The following is a 20,737-nucleotide window of genomic DNA, read 5'->3' on the forward strand; positions in this document are numbered from 1 at the left end:
CTATGATACAGTAATACTAGTATCATGTCATAGATTAGTCTCTGGGTGGAGAAACAGAATGTTTGGATTTAACGGCAGCATTGCAACCTCACAGCTTCCTCATCTGAGTGGAGGTATATTCTTATTCCCCACGTCTGCCTTAGTGACTGATAACCATCAGCCCTGATATAGCACAAAGGAATGGTACAGCTACCAAAAATCAAAAGGTTTAACCTGCAGCACACAACATTTTACCCAGCCATAGTGCCAACAGATCAACCATTACTGATTTCTGGTACTTCTTTACAGTTTTGCAATGTAAAAAAGTCTCTTCTTCTAAGAGGATTTCATACAATTGGCCTCAGAACTGAAGTACAGCTGGCTTACAAATGCAAAAGAAGATTCCCACTGCAAAGCAAAGTATGAATCCTGGAGAGGAAGTGTGTTATGTAGTCTTTATATAGTAAGTGGATTTCTGAAAATTCTCAGTGTTTTCTTTTTCTGTATCATTGGCAGAGGAACGCATGGGGAAGGAAAAAAAACCCACTGTACATTTTGGAGCTTCCCCAGTTTTGCAAAAACTGCCTCTTCCTGCCCAGATATGCAGGAATACACTTCCCTCCTTTTTCCATTCAGTTGGTGTAGTCCAATTCAAAACCAGAATCCAGAATGAGCCTGAAGGACAAGCAAGAAAACAGGAGACAAGCTGAAGACAGACAAAAACAGAGATTTGTCTGAGGCTTTAACTTAATAGCTTATGGCAGGCTGTGCTTCTCCTCTTTGATCAGGTCAGTGCTGCTGCTGCAATGACTTACAGCTGCAGGAAGGAACCAAACACCCATGGAACATTGCTTCCAAGAACTGTATTCTGTAAAAGAAAGCCAAAGTTGAGCAACATACTGGGCTAGCCACAGGCTCTGCTTTTGAACAGGATATAAACTGTGCTGTATGAAGCAATATAATACAAAGCACAGAGTGCCTAAACTGCACTGTCAATTACTGTAAACTTTGCAGGCTACCAGATACTGTGTAGGAGTACGAATCCTGCATGGACCTACATTTTCCACTAATTTTCACGGCCTTCTATTTTGTCAAGAGGCAATTGATTTACTGCCACCACACCTCCACCTGAGCAGGACCTCCACTAGCCTTCCACCTATTACTGTTTGTTTTCCCATCAGCTGCTTTATGGGCTTCACTCCAGGCAACAGGAAAACTTCCAGAGTCAAACTATGACCTATAAATCCATGATTTGCCTTGCTTATGTGCTATGTTAGACTACATTCAGTCTATCCAGCAGTCACCTCAGATCTATACTACTAAAGACCATCAAAAAACCAGGTCCAAGCACTATCCTTGATAGTTATATTGTTATTATGGTCAAGGCACATGACTTAGTTACAGGGCTTCATAATTTGACAGGGAAGAAAAAGTGTGTATACATCCAGGAAAAAGCAGGCTGCTTTGGCAGGCTGGGAAGAGCCTGCAGCGTACCCAGGCGGCCAGGAGGGCCAATGGCATCCTGGCCTGCATCAAGAACAGTGTGGCCAGCAGGAGCAGGGAGGTCATTCTGCCCCTGTACACTGCACTGGTTAGGCCACACCTCGAGTACTGTGTCCAGTTCTGGGCCCCTCAGTTTAAGAAGGATGTTGACTTGATGGAGCGTGTCCAGAGAAGTGCAACAAAGTAAGGTAAGGGGCTTGGAACACAGCCCTGTGAGGAGAGGCTGAGGGAGCTGGGGTTGCTTAGCCTGGAGGAGACTCAGGGGTGACCTTATTGCTGTCTACAACTACCTGAAGGGGGGTTGTAGACAGGCAGAGGTTGGTCTCTTCTTCCAGGCAGCCAGCATCAGAACAAGAGGACACAGTCTCAGGCTGTGCCAGGGGAGGTTCAGGCTGGAGGTCAGGAGGAAGTTTTACACAGAGAGAGTGATTGCCCATTGGAATGGACTGCCTGGGGAGGTGGTGGAATCGCCATTGCTGGAGATGTTCAGGAGGAGACTTGACAGGGTGCTTGGTTGCATGGGTTAGTTGATTAGGTGGTGTTGGGTGATAGGTTGGATGCGATGATCTTGAAGGTCTCTTCCAACCTGGTTTATTCTATTCTATTCTATTTGTTTCTCATAAATCCTTCCAATTAAGTAGAAAGCAAAGTGGAAAAAAGCAAACATGAAACCCAGGAAGTTTCTATAACTCCAATCCCATTTCCTGAAGCTCTCAGATGGCAGATGCTTGGGGCTGAAATCATAGAATGGTCTGGGTTGGAAGGGACCTATGAAAGGTCATCTAGTCCATCTCCTTCTGCAGAAATGCACCCAGCCCTTCCCTTTTGCACCAGCACAGCATTCCAACTATGCACCCAATACTCCCAGCCATGCAGGGAAACGGAAATGGTGGCTTGGGTCCTCTAGACTTGAGCATACAATTTTGCATCCATAACATTTAGAATAAAAAAGGCTTGCTGCTATTGGAGTTGCAGAGTAAGAGCTCAAAAAAGCAAATGCAAGAGGGCTTACTGGCAACCAGCAATTCAGGTCCTGTATCTTATCTTATTTAACTGCAGTGCTCAGCCACACAGCCATTTCCTCATTTACACCATATCCCTGCTGGGATGACACCTTTGTATAAAATGTAATTCTCTCTCACTTTCTAACAAATGTTTTAAAACAAAACAACCACCAAAAGAAAATCCCCCAAACAAAAACACCTGCCACAACAAAAAAAACCCAAAACCAAACACCAAAGCTGTAAGCCTTCAAAAGTCTTTTAAAGACACAACCAGAGGGCTGTGAGAATCCTGGATGAACAGTAACAGCATCAGCTGGCCATTAGCCAGTTCAGTCTGAAATGATCCAAAGTAAACTAGTAGTCAGCTTTTGCAAAAACATGCCTGATTTAAATAGCATTCCATATGCAGGCAAAGCATTTTACTTTCTGCACCTAGACCCAAGCTGTCCACAGAAGTTCAAGCTATTTCCAGAACTGTGAGCCACAGAACAAAATATTGCTTAAAAAAAAGGGCAAGAAAGTGAGTTTAAGTAAACAGTTCACTAGAAATTATTTTCCCTAGTTACAGTAAGCAAAGCAGACATTTCCTTTCCCCCTCTCCAAGATTAGTATTCCAAATGCTTCACAATGAATATAACAGGGGGCAAAATGAAAGGATGATGACTATATTGGTCCTTTCCAAACTTGTATTGATCAATATTTAAATTGCAAACAGGATTCCTGGGAATTAAAGAGCTCCTTAGACTTAAAATATAATGCTAGAATCAGCAAACTAGTTTTTCTCTTATCTGGAATCAGTTCCACCAGCTTCAAATCAAGAAATACTTGGTATTATGGACTACAAGAACTTGGGAGGCCTTAAATCCTGTGATTATTCATTGCAAGGATTATGGTATCTGCAGTTTCACACACATGGTGCTCTGTACTCTCTCATCCATGCCAGCAGACAACTTGCCCTTCGAGAGAATAGATTACGTTGGAGAAGAACTTGATCTATACCAAATTCTAGCAACAACTTCAGGTATTATACCACACAGGGAGAAAACATAGTAATGAATGAGAATAATGAATTTGAAAACAGAAATAGTTAAAATTGCTACCAGTTAAATAGGCTACTCCAACTTTCCTAAACTACCTTGTGCAAAACAACAAATGAAGTTTCCAGTGACTACCACTGTCAAAACACTCTCTCTTGTGACTGCTGTACAAATCCTGCCAAAACCTGTACTTTCCTAGCAGCAATTCTTTTTGGAGTTGTAACACTGCTTTAGTTAATGCTAGTATGGAAGAGCTTGGAGGTTACTGTGAACTATATTCTTAGCTGCTCTGTTCATGGTCTTGTCAGGGGAGCAAAGGAAGAAAAGGAGAGGGAAATAAAAAATACAGTAAAGGGGAAAAAAAGGTAGAGTGAAACAAGTAGAAAAAAAGCAGGATTTGAACAGGTTTGAGCAAGCTCCCTCTTCCCTATGACAGGGAGAAACCTATCTGTCCTCCAGTGAGGATGTTCAAGAATAATTGTGCTATGAGCAATAATCTGGCACCTGCAACAGTACTGCCTCTCCATCCTTCCATCACAGACAGCACAGGCACAGGGATACATTTGGCACCAAGACTTGTCTCAATCCTCTAACACATAAAAAGAAACTCTTCTAAGGTTCTAAATGTTTTTCTCTAGGGTCCATTTTCCAGCTTCCTCTGTATCGTTTACTTCATGGAACAGTATCACACTCCAGCCCTTACCAGACACTTTACTTCTGGAGCTACTTTTGCTCCCCTCCCATTCCACACTCCCAGCCCGCAGCCACGTCCTGCTCTCACCACAACTAAACAGGGAAAGGACAAATGTTTGCCTAGAAGCCTGTCAGTTCCCAATAACATTTTTTCATCCCCTCGAGGGAGCAGAACTACGAACAACCCCTACTTACATTTGTAAATCCATTTACAAAGTAACAATGGCTCCAGGAGCACTCTACTATTTTAATGAATGGAGAAAAATGGAAGCAAACTCTCCCAAATAAACCCTGAGAGGGAAAAGCAGCATGCAACTTTCAGCATGTCACTGCAGCCACTTTTGCATGCCTACAGAGACTAAAATGTAAAGGCAACAAGCCAGGTTTGCTCACCATTCAACAAACATCACAACCAAGTCCTCTTGACCAGCATAGCTTTCTACGGCTTCTTTCAGCAGTCGAACTTTTTGCCCTCCACCAATAGAGTTAGGCAGCTCACCACCTTTCCACTCTTCACCTTTTCCAAGTACCTGAAATAAGGAAAAGGAAGGGGAAAAAAGAAGAGAACACAAACCCACCACTTTTACTAGTACCCCTAAACAAGAGGCTTTTTAAAGCAGATCATTTATTGAAAGCAGATGTTAAAGTAGAAGTAACACATTAAAGCATAGCAAGCCAGGACTCCCAGCATCACTAGTTTTCCATGTCTGAAGTTGCATTCAGCACAATGACATCACTGCAAAACCATGAGAGAGACATTTCTCAACCAAGAATTGAGCAATTCACTGCTACCACTCAAATGTGTCTCCTTCAGAAAAAGAAAAAGGCCAATAATTGTTTAGAAATTTGTATTGGACTTTAAAAAGCCAATAGAAACACTTTAGGAACAGAGACCTCAATGTAACAGGGTTATTACTACTACAAGTTGCAAGCTCCAGTCATTCTGAAATTGCTCCATAATAGTTTTGCACCAAGGAAAGGACAGGTTCCCCAATATACAGCTAGTTCCTAAAGATCAGCTAAGCAAAACTAATCCCTAGCCAAGCACTAGAACAAATTACATCAAAAAAAGTCTCTTAGGCTCTTTATGCCTCTTAAAAATGCTGGGTTTAGAAATTTCAAAATGTGGTAAAATTACATTGCATGATGTTTTGGACAAATTTGGAATGCTAAAAGATGTATCCAGGGGTTTAGGCCCTTTGAGTGCTTTAGTATAGCATTATCATATTAAGAAAGCTTTTTTCAGTCTGCCAGATTCAGGAGTAAAAGTCAAGATTTAGAGACTCAAGAAATTTCCTATTATGGTGTAGGCACTGTGGCAATTCATCAGACAACTTTCATAATACCATCTGGATTCCTGGATTTTCTCTTGCAGAATCTTTTTGGAGAAGCTTTAGAAGGTTAGTGTCCTCCCTTTTTCTCCAAGGTCACACAGAGGCCAGTCTCAGTACGTGACACATGCAGGCACAGAGCAAAGCAGAAAAGGCTGGCAGGAATGATAGAAATGTTTTGTCCTCTCAGAAATTCCAGGTTCCTGGGAAGATCTGTGGAACTTTCAGTTGTGACCTTCCCTCCTGCACTGCAGCAGGGACCTAGCCTTCTTTAAGGAGGAAGGAGACATCCAGAACTTCAAAGTGTCATGCAGCTGCCTCAAACAGTCAGGCAAATAAAGTCAGCCACACTGAAAAGCAAGGTTATGTGATAAAACATGACAGAACCTCTAAGTGACTGAAGATGCTGATCACAATTGCTACTAATCTTAAAACAGTTCCTGAGGCAGTGGAAGAAGCAGCCTTCTATGATCATTCAGATGGGGCCTGCAGGTCAGCAACAGCACCAGCAGCAGGGCCATGTGTAAGTGCCCTACTTGCCCCCAAGCACTGCAACTCTCTTACTTTGCCCCAGCATGCAAGAAAGCTAGTGCAGTTTCAGCTACTATTGCTCTGTTTCTGTCTTAAAGGCTGCACAGTGTGACTTATTTGGTCTGAAAACATACAATACCTTTACTGTGTAGTTGAAGTACTTTGCAGTTTGTATGAAACGGTGAAAGCCATCAGTTTCTTTAGTTGCTACAGTAAAAACTAGTAGCTTGTCTAAGGGAGAGAAAAAGGAGGAAGATGTATTAATGTTTTCAGGCCAGAGTTTAGAACAAATAAATAAATGTACTGAGCAGTGGGCTTTATTACTTGTCTGCCTGTCAAAGAGGAGGCAAATACACTGCCATATGACAGGCCATTAGGAAGCAAGAACTGCTATAGAAAATAAGGGATGTATTTTGAATTATTCTCAGGAAGAAGAGGTAAAGAAATCTATCTATTCTGCAGACAACTAGCTCAAGACAAGAAAATAAACTCAGTATGACTACTAGGCAGGAAAGAATCTTCAAAACAAAAAAAAACCAACCAACATTACTTTTCAGCCTGAGCTAATGCTATATGAGGATTTTATCACAGGACTGAATGGTACCACGGAACTCCATCTAATCTCAGCAGCTCACCTGAAAGCAAGCTGGAGAAGAAACAAAATAAAATCACAAAATCAGCCCACAAAAGCAACCAACACCACCACTGCAAAAACAGAAACCATGGGAACCAGTCCCCCAACACGTAACATTTAGTGCTTTTAAGTCCCTGGGCAGAGACAAGAGCGCAAGTGTTGCTGTTTATTTACTCAGACTCTCTGTAAATTAAGTTCTTACTTTACCCTCTTACTGCATGCAGGCAAATGACCATGCAACCAATTTTCTTTTCATATTCAAGGGCTGAACAACATTCAGCAGCCCCCACAATACACTGCATAACCAAGACACATAATTCAAAGCTATGATAAAAGTGGTACCCCTATCCAGCATGAAATATTTCAAGCCAGCTTGGATCCCAGAACACACTGAAGTTCCCCAGTCTGGTATGAGTTTAAGCAACAACTGCACTCGCAACCACAGACTTGGTAGCTCACAGACACCTTAGATGACATCCTAAGAACATTCAAATCAGTCACCACGTGCCACTTGGTTTTATTTGATGCCATCAAGCTTAGCATACGTGTTGATGATCTGCTTCCCACTCTGTGGAAGAAATGTGCCTCACAAATGACATAAGCAATGCTCTGCAGCCAAGTACTGGGGTACTTCTGCCCAGTCTTGCAGAGGAACATGACAAAAACATTTATTTTAATGAAACTCAAGTCTGTCAAAAATAGCTACAGCAGGTAAACTACAGAGACTAGTCTCAGGAATCACTCATATTCTGCCCCCTGAAACATGGGTTAGATTCAGCCCTGGTCCAAGGTCACTTCTAAGAGCACTTCTAACAGGTCAGTGGTTTGACTAGTCCGTCTTCAACAGCAGCTGTAACAAAGTGCATGGAGGAAGAGCAATGATAAGACAAACATACATGATGTTGTCTTTGTTTTCTCTACCAGCCCCCAGTTTATAGGTTTTCCTGACCTGGAAGGAGTTTCCATATATTCTGAAACATCTAGTCCACTTCATGGCTTTGCTCTTACCTGGTCATTCCTTGATGTAACCTTTAAGCAGTGACAGCACTATATATGCCCAGAACCTACGGCACAAACCCTAATGCTTAACATCTTCTGTGCCTTACACAGGGCTCCTACATTTCTTAACTGACGGTGCCCAAGCTCTTCAAATGCAGATACAGACATCTCCCACATTCTTCCAGTTTTTTTGCTGATGTTCTTGGTTTTGTTTGTTTGTTGTTTGGGGGTGGGTGTACAACTAATTGCCCTCAGTAGACCTAGTAAAGATTTTAACTGCCTGCTCTACTGAACCAGACTTACAGCAAAAAAGAAAGTGGAAAGACTTGAAATTATTCAATCACTTGAACTTAAACACACACACAAAAATGGGGCAGACAGCTTTGGAAGATAATTGTTCTAGCTTTTTCCCACTTTAGTACTGTGCTAGCAGTCTTTTGTACCCAAAAAATCATGAGAAAAGTCCCACAAATACATCTCAGAAGGCCAGGAAGGTCTCCAGAGAGGATTTCAGTGCAATGCATTCACAGACACACTGACTCACGTCTATCCTTGACACAGCAATAATCATTTATTCTGAATCTCATCCAACCTAAAGTAATTCTACAGAAGTCACCACAGAATGAATAAAAAACATGGTATCTCAGACTATGACTAAAACAGAACTGAAGACAGAGGAAAGGCTTTTTCTCTATGGAACAGATTAGGTTATGATTAATTTTTGTTCAAGCACTGCATTTCTAAATGAGAGGGAGCTAGAAGAACTCAATCACACCAAACTGCATTGCCAAGCCAAGCAAAGCCATTCTTGAACACCTCCTAGGTGACCAGTCAAGCCCTGACTCTAACCATGGAATTTGGTCAGGGATAGACATATTTCATAGCTACCCCTTCCCAAGGAAGGCTAAGAGCAGAGTCTTCAGAATTTATACTTGACAGCATGATGTAAATGGTAGTGTAGGGGAGGCTGTGGCATTTTCCTTTCACAGTCACTAAGTCAAAGCATTTTGTAAATCTTTTGTCACAGTCCTTCACAACAGTCTTCTCTCTTAGCTGGAGAGATATGGATTTGACAGGTGGACTGTCTAGTGGATAAGGAATTGGTTGGATGATCACATCCAAAGGATAGTGGTCAATGGCTCAATGTCCAGATGGAGACAGGTGACAAGTGGCGTCCCTCAAGGGTCTGCACTGGGACCAGTGCTGTGCAATACGTGCAGCCTCAGCAAATTTGCAGATGATACCAAGCTGAGTGGTACAGTTGGCAAGTCTGAAGGACAGGATGTCATCCAAAGGGACCTGGACAGGCTGGAGAGGTAGGCCCAGGTGAACCTCATGAGATACAACAAAGCAAAATGTAAGGTCCTGCACCTAGGTCGGAGCAATCCTCAGTATCAATACAGGCTGGGGAATGATGAAATTGAGAGCAGCCCTGCAGAAAAGGACTCAGAGGTGCTGGTGGATGAGAAGCTGGACATGAGCCAACCATGTGTGCCAGCAGCCCAGAAGGCAAATCACATCCTAGGCTGGATCAAAGGAAATGTGAACAGCAGATTGAGAGAGGTGATTCTGTCACTTTGCTCTGGTAAGAACTTACCTGGAATATTGCATCCAGCTCTGGAGCTCTCAACAGAGGAGGAAGATGGATCTGACAGAACAGGTCCAGGAGGACCACAAAAATGATCAGGGGGCTGGAATACCTCCCTGAGAACAGGCTGAGGGAACTAGGGCTGTTCACCATGAAGAAGAGAATGCTTCAGAGAGACCTTAGAGCAGCCTTCCAGTACCATAAGGGGGTCTACAAGAAGGCTGGAGAGGGACTATTTACAAAGGCCTGTAGCAATAGGATGAGGGGAAATAGTTTTAAATTGGAGTAGATTTAGATTAAATGTTAGGAACAAGTTCTTTATCATGAGGGTGGTGGAACACTGGAACAGGCTGTCCAGGAAGCAAGTCGAGGACCCATCCCTTGGAAACACTCAAGGTGAGGCTCGACGGGGCTCTGGGCTACCTGATCTAGTTGAAGATGTAACTGTTCACTGAAGGGGGGTTGGACTGGAAGAACTTTGGAGGCCACTTCCCACCCAAGCCATTCCATGATTCTATGATTCTAAATGAATGTACCAATACAGCTTGGCAAGCAAAAACCCACCAAAGTCTGCTGTTCTTTATGTGGTATTATAGCTCCCTTTTCATGGAAGCTGCAGTAATTTTACCTACCCACTGTTCATGTATTTCAAGATTCACTATGAAGCCTCATATGTTATTTCAGTTTTGTGGAATAGGAAGATGTGCCAAATCATAAGGGATTTCAGCCTGAGCTATATAAAACAGAGAAAGCCAAGCAGACAAATAATGCAGATTACATTTGCATGAAACTGCAGAAGAACATGTATTATACTCACAGCCAAAGAAGCAATCTAAGTAGGCTGCCTGAGTTCAGTTTGCAGTCACAAAACTTGAAGCTAAGATTACTCCAGTTCCTGCAGGCTCCTGTGACTATTTAGATGTAAGTGACAACTTGCAGTACTCTTACTGGCAGAACTCCACTAAGTGTAGCATGGAGATACTTGTTTCCTCTAGTCAAAGCAAGTGAAGAAAATGCTTCTGACCACGTACTTCTGCTTGTTTCTTTTTAACCTTTTAACTTATTCCCTTTGAAAAAAACTACTCCTTGTTTGCTACATTTAGGTACAAAAAACTCTTATAACACCTGTCCCATTTGTGTCTAGTAACACAAGTCCAGAGTGACTTTCATGAACTCCAGGACTGTCAAGTACAACACAGATTCCAAGGAAGTAAATTTATCCAAGTGCCGCTTCCATTTCAGGATGTGCTCAGCTACATCTATTTTAACCACAGCCATCCACACATCCCTGCTGTGCAGAGCAAGTTTGGTCCCACAAAAAGCCTTGCTAGTACAGAGGTTCTTTGCAGCTACAGAGCCCTTATCACAGGCTGCATCACATCTAAATGTTGCACAGAAAAGTGGAGGGATTTGCCCAGAGTCCCCAGCAGCATCACTGTGCTGGCTCCTAGACACCACTTGTTTCAAGACAGCCTGGGCTTAAGACCAGAAAGCTCCCTGCAGTCACTCAGATCCTGAGTTACCACTGTGGCCCCTTACTCTCCAGGGACCAAGGTGCAAAATTATCAGTCTGCAAAAATGCCATGAACTCTCCAGCTAGCATTGTCCCTGTTTCACCATCCACTTTGGCACAAACTCCTGCCTTGTCCTCTACCCAGGTCTCTACGCTATGGAGCTCTGCTTTACAGTCTTACACAGACAAAGTATCCAGTTTAAGTCTAACTCCCTCACAGGAGGGGGATGAACACACACTCTCGGTAATGTTTTCCAACAAACGGTAACAGCATCCTCAAAACGCAAACACACACAAAGCCAAGAACACAGCAGGTGGTCACAGCTCTCCACACTCGCAGGGTACTGGGACACCACAGAGGGTATGGGCTGCCACAAGGCTGGGCTCCCCCAGCACACAGCCTGCCAGAGGCATCTTGGCAGTCACTGGAGGGGATTACCAAGCTTGGCATTTACTTCCACAAGTCAACTCAGTTTATGTTAAAAGGAAATGCAAACCATATACTGAAGTTTGACAGGAAGGTGTGAAAAAAAATCTCTGGAGAGCTTCATGCCAGCTACAAGGGTCCTGAAGTTTACTAGAGAGCAATTATTTCAGAGAGCTTCCCAATAGTTACATTCAGAAAACAGCTGTGCTGTTTTGAAAGCAAGCCCAAGAGAGCACGTGTTTGGCCAAGAAAAGTATATCCAGTGACAAACAATTCATTTTTACATGCAAATTTGGAAACCCTTTGGCACTCAAGTTGTGAAAGACAATACTGCATGGAGAGCACACACAATGTACTAGTTTTTATTATTTATAAAAACCGTCTCACTCTTACTCAGTCTTTTGTGCTGCTGCTATCAGGGTTCTGATTGCATCATAAAAAATTTGTTTCCAGGAATAAGAGCTATAATCTACAGCCTTTGTCTCCAGTGATTTGCTTGGCGAGATCTCCACCAGAAATTGCCATGGCAGGACTCCTTTAAATAGCAGCAACCTCTCTCCTTGTACCTTGGCAGAGAAGTACACAAAGAACTGCAGTCATTCCAGACACACCCACTTATCTTGAATAAAGGCTGACAGAGATTACTACATCATTTCCACCAGGGTTTGCAGGCATTACTACAGTGGCTTGAGGGCACCTAAAACTAAGGATAATGCTGAGAGTCACGTGGGAGCTCATATTTGGGCCTTGGATATGTTCCTGAGACAGGTGAAAGGTCTGCAGATAGCTAAAGCATCACTAATATTGCCAAAACCAACTTCTCTTCTCCACAGTCTCAAGCTGTGCCAGGGGAGGTTTAGGCTGGATGTTAAGAAGTTGTTCTTCATGGAAAGAATGATTGCCCATTGGAATGGGCTGCCCAGGAAGGTGGTGGAGTCACCATCACTGGTGGTGTTTAGGAAGAGACTTGAGGGGATGCTTGGTGCTATGATTTAGTTGATTAGATAGTGTTGGATGATAGGTTGGCCTTGATGATCTCCAAGGTCTCTTCCAACCTAGTTAATTCTATTCTATTCTATTTATATGGACTTAGACCATATGTTCAAAACCCAAAGAACTGTTAAGCCAACTAAAAAGCTGAAGTATTGAAGAGTGCTTTCAAAATCCAGATTTGCAGTGCAACACAATCTTCCACTTGCCATTCAAGAAGGCAATATTACAATCTTCAAAAGGAAATTTCATTTTTTACCCCTCTGTATGTAAGAGTTCTTCAGATTCTATGTAACAAACCAACCAACCAGCAACAAAAAAACCCAAACTTTTGAAAATCTGCATACACTGAAAAGATGTCAAACAGCTACAGACAGGAAAAACCAATCACATGCAATGCCACCATGATTACAAATTATACCTCTCTCTCTATATATATATTTGGTTAATGTAATCCAGCAGCAAATAAAGATCTGAAGTACACAGCATGAAATAAAACCACAAACTTTGAACATCTCTATCTACCCAGTATCAGTTTATATGACACACACAGTGTCAAAGCAAGCAGTAACCCAAAAGAAGAATTTCTGGTTAAATAAAACTTCTGGCATAAAGAGGGGAAAAGTCACAGACACTCAACAACCATTCATTTTCCCCCAGGATTCTTTAGAAACAGAACAATGTGCTGAAACAATAAACATGGTCATCCTCTTTGCTCAGGAAAGGAATGCACATTTCACTGCAGGAGGAGGAAAGATGAGTGGTTCACAGACAATACTACTTCAGATATATAAATTCTGGGGATTTTTTTATTCTGATATTTGCATTATACAGTCCATTTCTGTTTCACACACAACACTTTGCTGCATGCCTCCAGTCATCCTACAGCTTACTGCTTCCCAGAGAGGCAAACTGGTTTCAAAGCCCCATTAACCATGGCCATGATCCCCTGTAATAATGGATCCTCTGCAGTTCAACACCATGATTACATTGCTGTTAAGATAAAAAAAATGCATGCTTGAAAAAAAAACCAAAACAAAACATGAAAGGTTGAAAAGTAACAAGATTTACAATAATAGATTAAATTAGAATTACCAGCATGTTAAGAAGAGTCACAGGGGTGCCAAACACGTAGCGCACACTGATTTCCTACACCAACACACACTCGTGTGAGAGAGAGGGATTTCTAAGAAGCAATGCTTTAAATAAATCTTAAAGGACAGATTTTGAATCACAGAATTATTGAGGCTGGAATAGACCTCAGAGATCATCAAGTCCAGCCTATGCCTTAAGCGCCACATCCAATCTTTCCTTAAACACCTCCAGGGACAGCAAGAAGCAGCAGACCTCCTCGTACAGACCTCTCCCGAGAGTTTGGTCTGTATCACAAACCTCCTGTTAATCACTGCACTTCAATACACACACATTTTACTGCAAATCACAAAGAGCAGCACAAGCATTATTTATTTAATTTCTCAAAGTAATACACTCTTCTTGGACAGCTGTTAGTACCTTTGCCACATTCAACCAGGCATATTAAATTAAAGCCGAGTAAATAGAAGTCTGTCTTTTGATAGGTAGTTATTGCAGAACTAATGTAATTATGTGGGTATCAACTCCGCTGCAACCTGATTCTCAAAATGATTCAACCTGCTAAAAAAAAAAAAATTACTGCTGCCTTTAAACTGCTGCAAACAATTTAGGACCACAACTGGCACTTGTGGTTATCAAGGGAGGCTGAATGCACGGGCTCTCTGTGGATAATCCTTCCTCTGTCCCTCTAAGTAGACCTTGCTGATGTTACAGAGAAGTAATTACCGGTATCAAAAGTCCCAACAACATCCTGAGCCACTGAATGGAACTAGTACAGACAGGAAGTTTTCAGAATGTAAAAAGAAAGTAAAATTTGCCACTTTCAGTTCCTTTGCATAGCTGGGAATGTTGCAACCTCCTCAGCCCAGTAAGTGTCACCTGTTAGAGGGCCTTCCATCTTCTCATGTTTTAAAGGAGCAAAGAAGCTGGGCTAGCAGAAATGTATGCTTATATTAAGCAAGGTGTTCAGGAGGAGACTTGACAGGGTGCTTGGTTGCATGGGTTAGTTGATTAGGTGGTGTTGGATGATAGGTTGGACACGATCTTGAAGGTCTCTTCCAACCTGGTTTATTCTATTCTATTCAAGAGGTGCTCTGAATTTTCTCATAATATATCATTTATGTTAGATTAGTATCTGCTAGCATACAGGGCTTGGACAGGACACTAAAGTTTTCAATTCTGTTTGATTTGGGGGGGGGGGGGGGCGGTTCATTGCAATTCATTTTTTCCTGCTAACTGAATCCAAATTGACGTTTTCCAAGGAGCGAGCCTCATTACTGTTAAATATCTGCCATCTAAATCTGTTTATGAAGAGGTGAACAGTGCTACAGCAATTGTGCATTTCAGAATCTGAAGTTTATGAAGCTAGTGAGGACTTCTCATGCTAAGAAATTCTCTTGTTTTAAGTCACAGCCCACAGGGATGTGAACGAGCATTTCCCTCTTCCACGTGTACTGACTCAAACAGCGAGCCTACTGAGCTGCTGCTTAATGCCTGCCTTTTACCACATCATTTCTGATCTCAGATACAACATCTAAAATCATTACATGGAAATCAGCTGCTGAATTGAGCTAGTTCAAAAACAAAACAAAAAATAAAAACCCACAGATTATATCTGTGTAATTAATCTTTGTATATGTATATATATATATACACACACTTCAAGACAAAGATCAGCAGTTGCTGCCACTATTAAATAGACAACTGATTTCACAAAACATTTGAAAGTTGATTCAGTCTCTGCAATTAAATTACTTTCTTTTAATTTAGTAGTATTGAACATGCACTCAACAAGAGCTCATTAAGACCTGTATGTGCACTCATCAATCACCCGTGCCAGTCCCGGGTGCAGCACTGGCCAGTGCTCAGGCTGCACTCCTCCTAACACATGATTTCCTCATTTTGATAGTTCAACAAAACCAGATTTTAAGCAGCAGTAGTCAGGACTTTTTCCACCAGCTTCACTGGATTTGGATGAGACCCTGTTTAATGAATCAGTAAAGCAAAGATATGTTCCTTATTTCCCAGATAAGAAAAAAATTTAAATCAACAGTCAGTCAATGACATCATTGCCATGCGTGAAGCAACTCCTTGAAGGAGAGCTGCCTAACTTCCTGAGAAGTGGAGAACAGATCAGGTTACAGCTGTTTATGAGTGTCTAGATACCAATCAAACCACAAAAATCTTCTTGAGAGCGGGAGTGGATGGAGTCATGGCACAGACTGGTCTTGTTTGAACATGCCAATTGGATGGCCCCGCTATAAACTGTCATCAGGGCTGTGCAGCTGAGAGTGGGACACAATTAACATCAGCTGTCTAAGTGAGAAAGTTTACTCAGCTTCTGCCTTTTCATGGACTTGCCCTCTCTGTCTCTCTCATAAATATGTATCTAGAGAAGAGCATGCCTCTTCTTAAGCTATTGTTTAGAAATCCAGCTGTTTAAACAGAAGCAGTCACACAGCACCAGGCATTGTTAAAGCCTGCTTTCTAACAGCTAATCAAGCCATCAATGAAACTTAGCAGCTAAGATTTGCAATAACAGCTTCTCCTTAAACTAGTCTTTGCTTAAAAAAAAAAAAGACAAGACACTGGAGCCAGAACTGGAGCAATCCTGAAGAAGTGTTCACTGTTCTTCATGCAAACACCATGGTTCATGTTGTCAGTAGACACCAACATCCCAACTGGTCAGTTCATTTGAAAAAAATCTGCCCTACAGGTTCACATCTGGCCCTATGTCCAGATAATGGACATGCAAAATGCTCCAAACAGAAATGCAAGCCACACAAACCTGGAAAGAAAAAAACCTGTCCTGTTCCAATATCCCTCTTCTGTGTGAGCAAGCAACTTAAATTCCGTATGTGCAAGATACAAGGAGTGCCCTGCCTTGAACAACTCAATCCTTCCAATCACGAAGGAGCACTGAAAACATCTGTCCTACTTCTGACACAAGACACTGTGACATATCACATAAGACACATTTAAAGATGCTTTTAAGATCAAACACTCAACCCAGAAAGTTCAGATATTAGGTTTATAGACCAATTCTGATCCAACACACATACAGTTGCTTTACATTAACGTAAAGCTAGAATTAATGAACTACTTACAAGGATAGCCGAAGGGAACACTTCTGCTGGATAAAAGTTTCATGTGAACTACAAAACTAGAGGTAAACAGTGCATTTTTACTTTTTTTGAGGGGGAAAGTACAAAACATTTTATTAAAGAGTAATTCTATGAGATACTGATTATTTTCTGCACAGCTGATTTCAGCAGAAACCCCTACTGGGCTCCTTCAGTGCACTAATACTACGATCCACAGGTACATAACTCATTCTCAGAGGAATGGCACTTAAATCCCAATGCCATTTTTGTTTAGCATTTTTCTGGCTCTATTTTTTCCCCCCTTACAGTTCACTTGTATTAATTACAAATACTGCATATATCAGCTTTAAAATTCAACAAACTAAACACTTCAACATGAAACGACCAAGTCACTTCTGCTTAAGAAATCAGTAGTGAGAAAAAAACAACACACAGGAACTCAGAAGCAAATCATTACTCTCCAGTATATGCTACTAATACAAAGAAAACTGAGAAATAATCTCTTAGTTCAGATTCTTGACAGGAATAAGTTTCACACAAAAATCTCCCTGAGTGGGAGAACCATGGTGGTTATTCCACAGCCTCTTGTACTGCAATTTACAGCATCAAATACTGCTGATAAATGTCACAACTGCTTTACTTTTTCCTGCTTTAATTTGAAACGTATTTCACAGTCAAAGTTGCAGAGATCTTATCCAATACCACTGCATATCACAGAGAAGCAACATGACATCCCCCCACTGTGGTCTACCTACACGACTTGATTATTCCCTTCCTATTTCCTTAGGAAAGATGAACAGCCTGGCCAAAAATGAGTCTACTTTTTTTTTCCTCTTTTGCAACAGAGACTGGTATTGTGCAGCCTCTAAACTAGTTGCCACAAAGAACTCAAGACAGCCAACTTAGGGTGTCTTCAAGAACAAGTGTTTTCAAGGGGAAAAAAAATGACAGAAGGATGACTTTGGTTCTTTGCACCCCCACAGCCATGTTTGCTTATTTTTAAGTAATTTCCAAACACACACTCCACCTACCACACACTGCTTGTTATTCACCATTTATTTCAGAACTGGAGTCTAAAGTATGTGGGAGCTATTTTAAGTGGTGCACACAAATGCTACATGCATTCCTGGATAAACCCCAGAAAGTCAGAGTGATGGTATCCCTGGGGACACAGGTACACCAAATGCTGCTTCCTTCTGAGTCAGGTGCAGAGTACATTGTTCTCTGCCTCATTGTTCTCTCACCTCTAAGAGGCAGGTAGCAGCTTTTTCATACAGTCCTCACAAAAATGACACAAAACTCCCAAGAGACCTAAAGGTTTTTTTTCCCTCAACACAAGCTTATACAGCAGTTTTAGACAACGTAGTAATAGATGAGAAAATGCAGCACCAGTAGAGAAATAAAGAAACAGAAAACTGGGCAAAGAGATGGATGCAAGCATAGAGCACTGCACTCCATGGCCTCTCCTTCACACCAAAGCAGGCTATCATCACTTTTAGTAAGCACATTCAATTGGTTAAATTACCTAATTCCCTTGTTTGCACTCCACAGGTGCCTCAGAGGGAAAGACCTATCAATCACAGTGATCATTTTGGTTGAGCTCCCCCCAGAAAAGGCAACAGTACATCTTGCATCTCCAAATGTGTCCTTACACAGCTAGCCCAGACAGAAATTACTGCTTCAAGCATTTCTGCCCAGCATTTAATGGTCACTGGGGTGGAGGAAAGCCTGCTGGCTTGCTGGCTTCCACAGCCTGCTAGGCTGCCCACATCTCCCAGCCAGCCTGGCTCTGTAAAGCCACCCACATCGCCAGGGACCTCTCCACAACAAACCCCCTCATGACCCATCCTCCCACCCCTTACATTTCAGGAGCACACAGTCAGCAACATACCATGGGGCTCACCTCAAAATCTGCCCATTTGACACCGTTAAAACCTGTGACTCCCAACATTTCAGCACAGCCACACAGCAGCCAGCCAAGTCTCTACAGCTGCTGTAGGGAACAAACTCAAAGGTGATGAAACCATTCCCATGAGAACAAATGACCAATAAAATATTTTAGGTGGGAACATAATTTACATCTGTTGCCAAGATCAGTGTCTGCCTCTACAATGACAAATATCTTTTCCACTTGCTCTCTGCACGTCCTAGACTGCATTACAAGATAAGCAACATGCATGCAGCAAATAGAGGGTACAAGAAATACTTTAACTGTTAACACAATAAACTTTTGTATCTGCACAGCTCAACAATGCTCTTCTCTGACTGCTTGAAACACAAAGCTGAGGCAAAGGAGCACAGGAGCCATTTCTGCAAACATGGTTTGCCACAGGGCTGTGCTGACTGCTCACTGCTCAAGCAACAACTGCTGTGCAACAGGCAGTTCTCTTGGTAGAACTTTTCCAAGCCTTTACAAGTAAAGTCATATTAAAAATAAAGCTCGGGAATCAGTTCCAGGCACTCTTGTTACAGCTTACTTCTGAAGCAAACAATACTAACAGACTGCTTTGAAATGCGACAAGCAAATTATGTCTTTGAGTACTGCTTCACGCCAAGCTGCATGAAGTGTCAAGAAACTGAAGTCTGGTATTCATCAACACCTTTCTTCAAAAATAAAAGGAAAATAATATTTTATAGTAGTTATCAGCCAAGTCAGCAGTTTTCCTACTAAAAATAGAACTTGCTGACAAAACTTGCTTCTCAGACAAAGGGGCTTCCTTCTGTACACTGGAAGAAAATTAAGCTAGACATTAAAAATAACTTGATTATACTCTCGGGTAAGCATGCCAAGAAAGAATCATGTGGTAATAATCTAGTGGGATGAAATATCTTTGTATGCCTAAAATAGAAGTCAGAAGTAGAAATTCTAAAATGCTATTAGCACAAGAAATATGTTTTGGCATGTAGTCGGACATACGTGCGCTTGGCCACCTCTCCCTGAAGAAACTATGCTGGATGCATTCTTGTATTTTACATGCTGGAGATAAAACTTCTGTCTCCCTGAAGTTAAAGGGACTACAAAATACAATGAGCAAAGAGCAAGCAAGCCTCTGCGGGACGAGAACGGGCACCGAAGTCTTCAGCTATGTTCTGCAATAAGTAGGAAACTTTATCGGTGGTTGCTACACATCAGGGAAGAAACAAAATGACGCTATGCTTTTCCCAGCCTTGGAAGAACAGATTCATCTCCACCTTGTATCAGGGAAAGAAAAGCGGAGGGTAAGGAGGGGATAATGAGAAAGTCAGGACTCATTTCCCATTAAGGACTATTTCCTTTTTCAGGGAGGGTTATGCATCTATTTCTGTATGACTCACTCCGTGGGATTAAAACACTTCCAGCCAGCGGTTCCTTTCGAGGGCAACCTGGATAGCCCAGCTCAAGCCAGCGCCGCAGCCCCCTCCCGCTCCGGCGCCCAGAGCGGCATTTTAAAGTGAGGGGCGGAAAAGGGGGTTTGGGACGGGGCTTAATAAAGGGAGAAAGCAGTGGTTCCCAGCCCCTGCATAGGAGCCGGGAGGGTTCTCCTCTCCTGGTGAGCGTCACCGAGCCGGCAAGCACAAAGGAGACGGTACTGGCCGGCAGCGCATCCCCGCCGCAGCCACCCATGCCGCGCCCAAATGCGGCTTCCACAGGCGGCGGGGCCGTGGGGCTCCGCCATCGCACCCCCAACCCCCACACCGCCCCGTGCCTCACCTGCGGGCCCGGGGCGCCGCTCCTCCGCCGCGACCAGCAACGCCATGGCCAGCAGCAGCGGCAGGAGGAGGCGCGGCGGCCGGCAGCCGCTCCACGCCATGTTCCCCCTCCACACCCGCTGGCCTGCCGCCGCTCCCCGCGCCGCCAGCCCCCGAGAGGGGGGCGGGGTAAATGAGAGTGAAAACCGGTATCTGAGGAGCCGCCGCACCCCGGGGCCCTCTCCTTCCTCCGCTGCGGGTAGGAACGAAGGGCGCCGGCGCCTGCCCCAGGCTTTATACGGCAGTGGGAGGACCCGGGCAGCAGGGGCACCCGGCGGCGCAACAGGAGCTGCTTGTGGCTACTACTCCCGGGTGCACGCTGCTGCCGCCGCCGGGGGAGGGACGTGTGGCCAAGCCCCGCCTCGGCCTCCGCCATAGGTGTGTGGCGCTGCGGAGGCTCGCCTGCTGCTGCTGCGGCGGAGATGAAGCGGAGCGGGTCGGTGCGGGCCCGGCAGCCTCGGGCCGAGTCTGGCTCGGCTCGACGGGCATAGCGCTGTCGGCATTGGGACCACGCTGCACATCTGACCTGGCTGGGAACGATGTCAAACGTCCCATCCTTTAACCATTCAGATCTTCATAAAGG

At 43.3% G+C, this 20,737-nt stretch overlaps 1 protein-coding gene across 2 annotated transcripts in view; it reads right to left on the bottom strand.

Annotated features, from left to right (window-relative positions):
* The window catches only part of PLOD2 (procollagen-lysine,2-oxoglutarate 5-dioxygenase 2), a 54,936-nt gene extending 34,486 nt beyond the window's left edge, over positions 1-20,450 (bottom strand). For both annotated transcript variants that reach the window (XM_068145558.1, XM_068145559.1), the window contains exons 1-3: positions 20,117-20,450; positions 6,218-6,309; positions 4,610-4,746 (exon numbers count right to left, since the gene is read on the bottom strand). In XM_068145558.1, coding sequence (XP_068001659.1) covers positions 4,610-4,746; positions 6,218-6,309; positions 20,117-20,216 — 329 coding nt within the window. In that variant the 5' untranslated portion in view covers positions 20,217-20,450. The remainder of the gene's footprint in view (positions 1-4,609; positions 4,747-6,217; positions 6,310-20,116) is intronic.
* Positions 20,451-20,737: the final 287 nt, after the last annotated feature.

The sequence above is a fragment of the Melanerpes formicivorus genome, unplaced genomic scaffold, assembly GCF_026170545.1.
Source record: "Melanerpes formicivorus ecotype bairdi unplaced genomic scaffold, bMelFor1.0.p_v2 SCAF_12, whole genome shotgun sequence".
Lineage (NCBI taxonomy): Eukaryota > Metazoa > Chordata > Aves > Piciformes > Picidae > Melanerpes > Melanerpes formicivorus.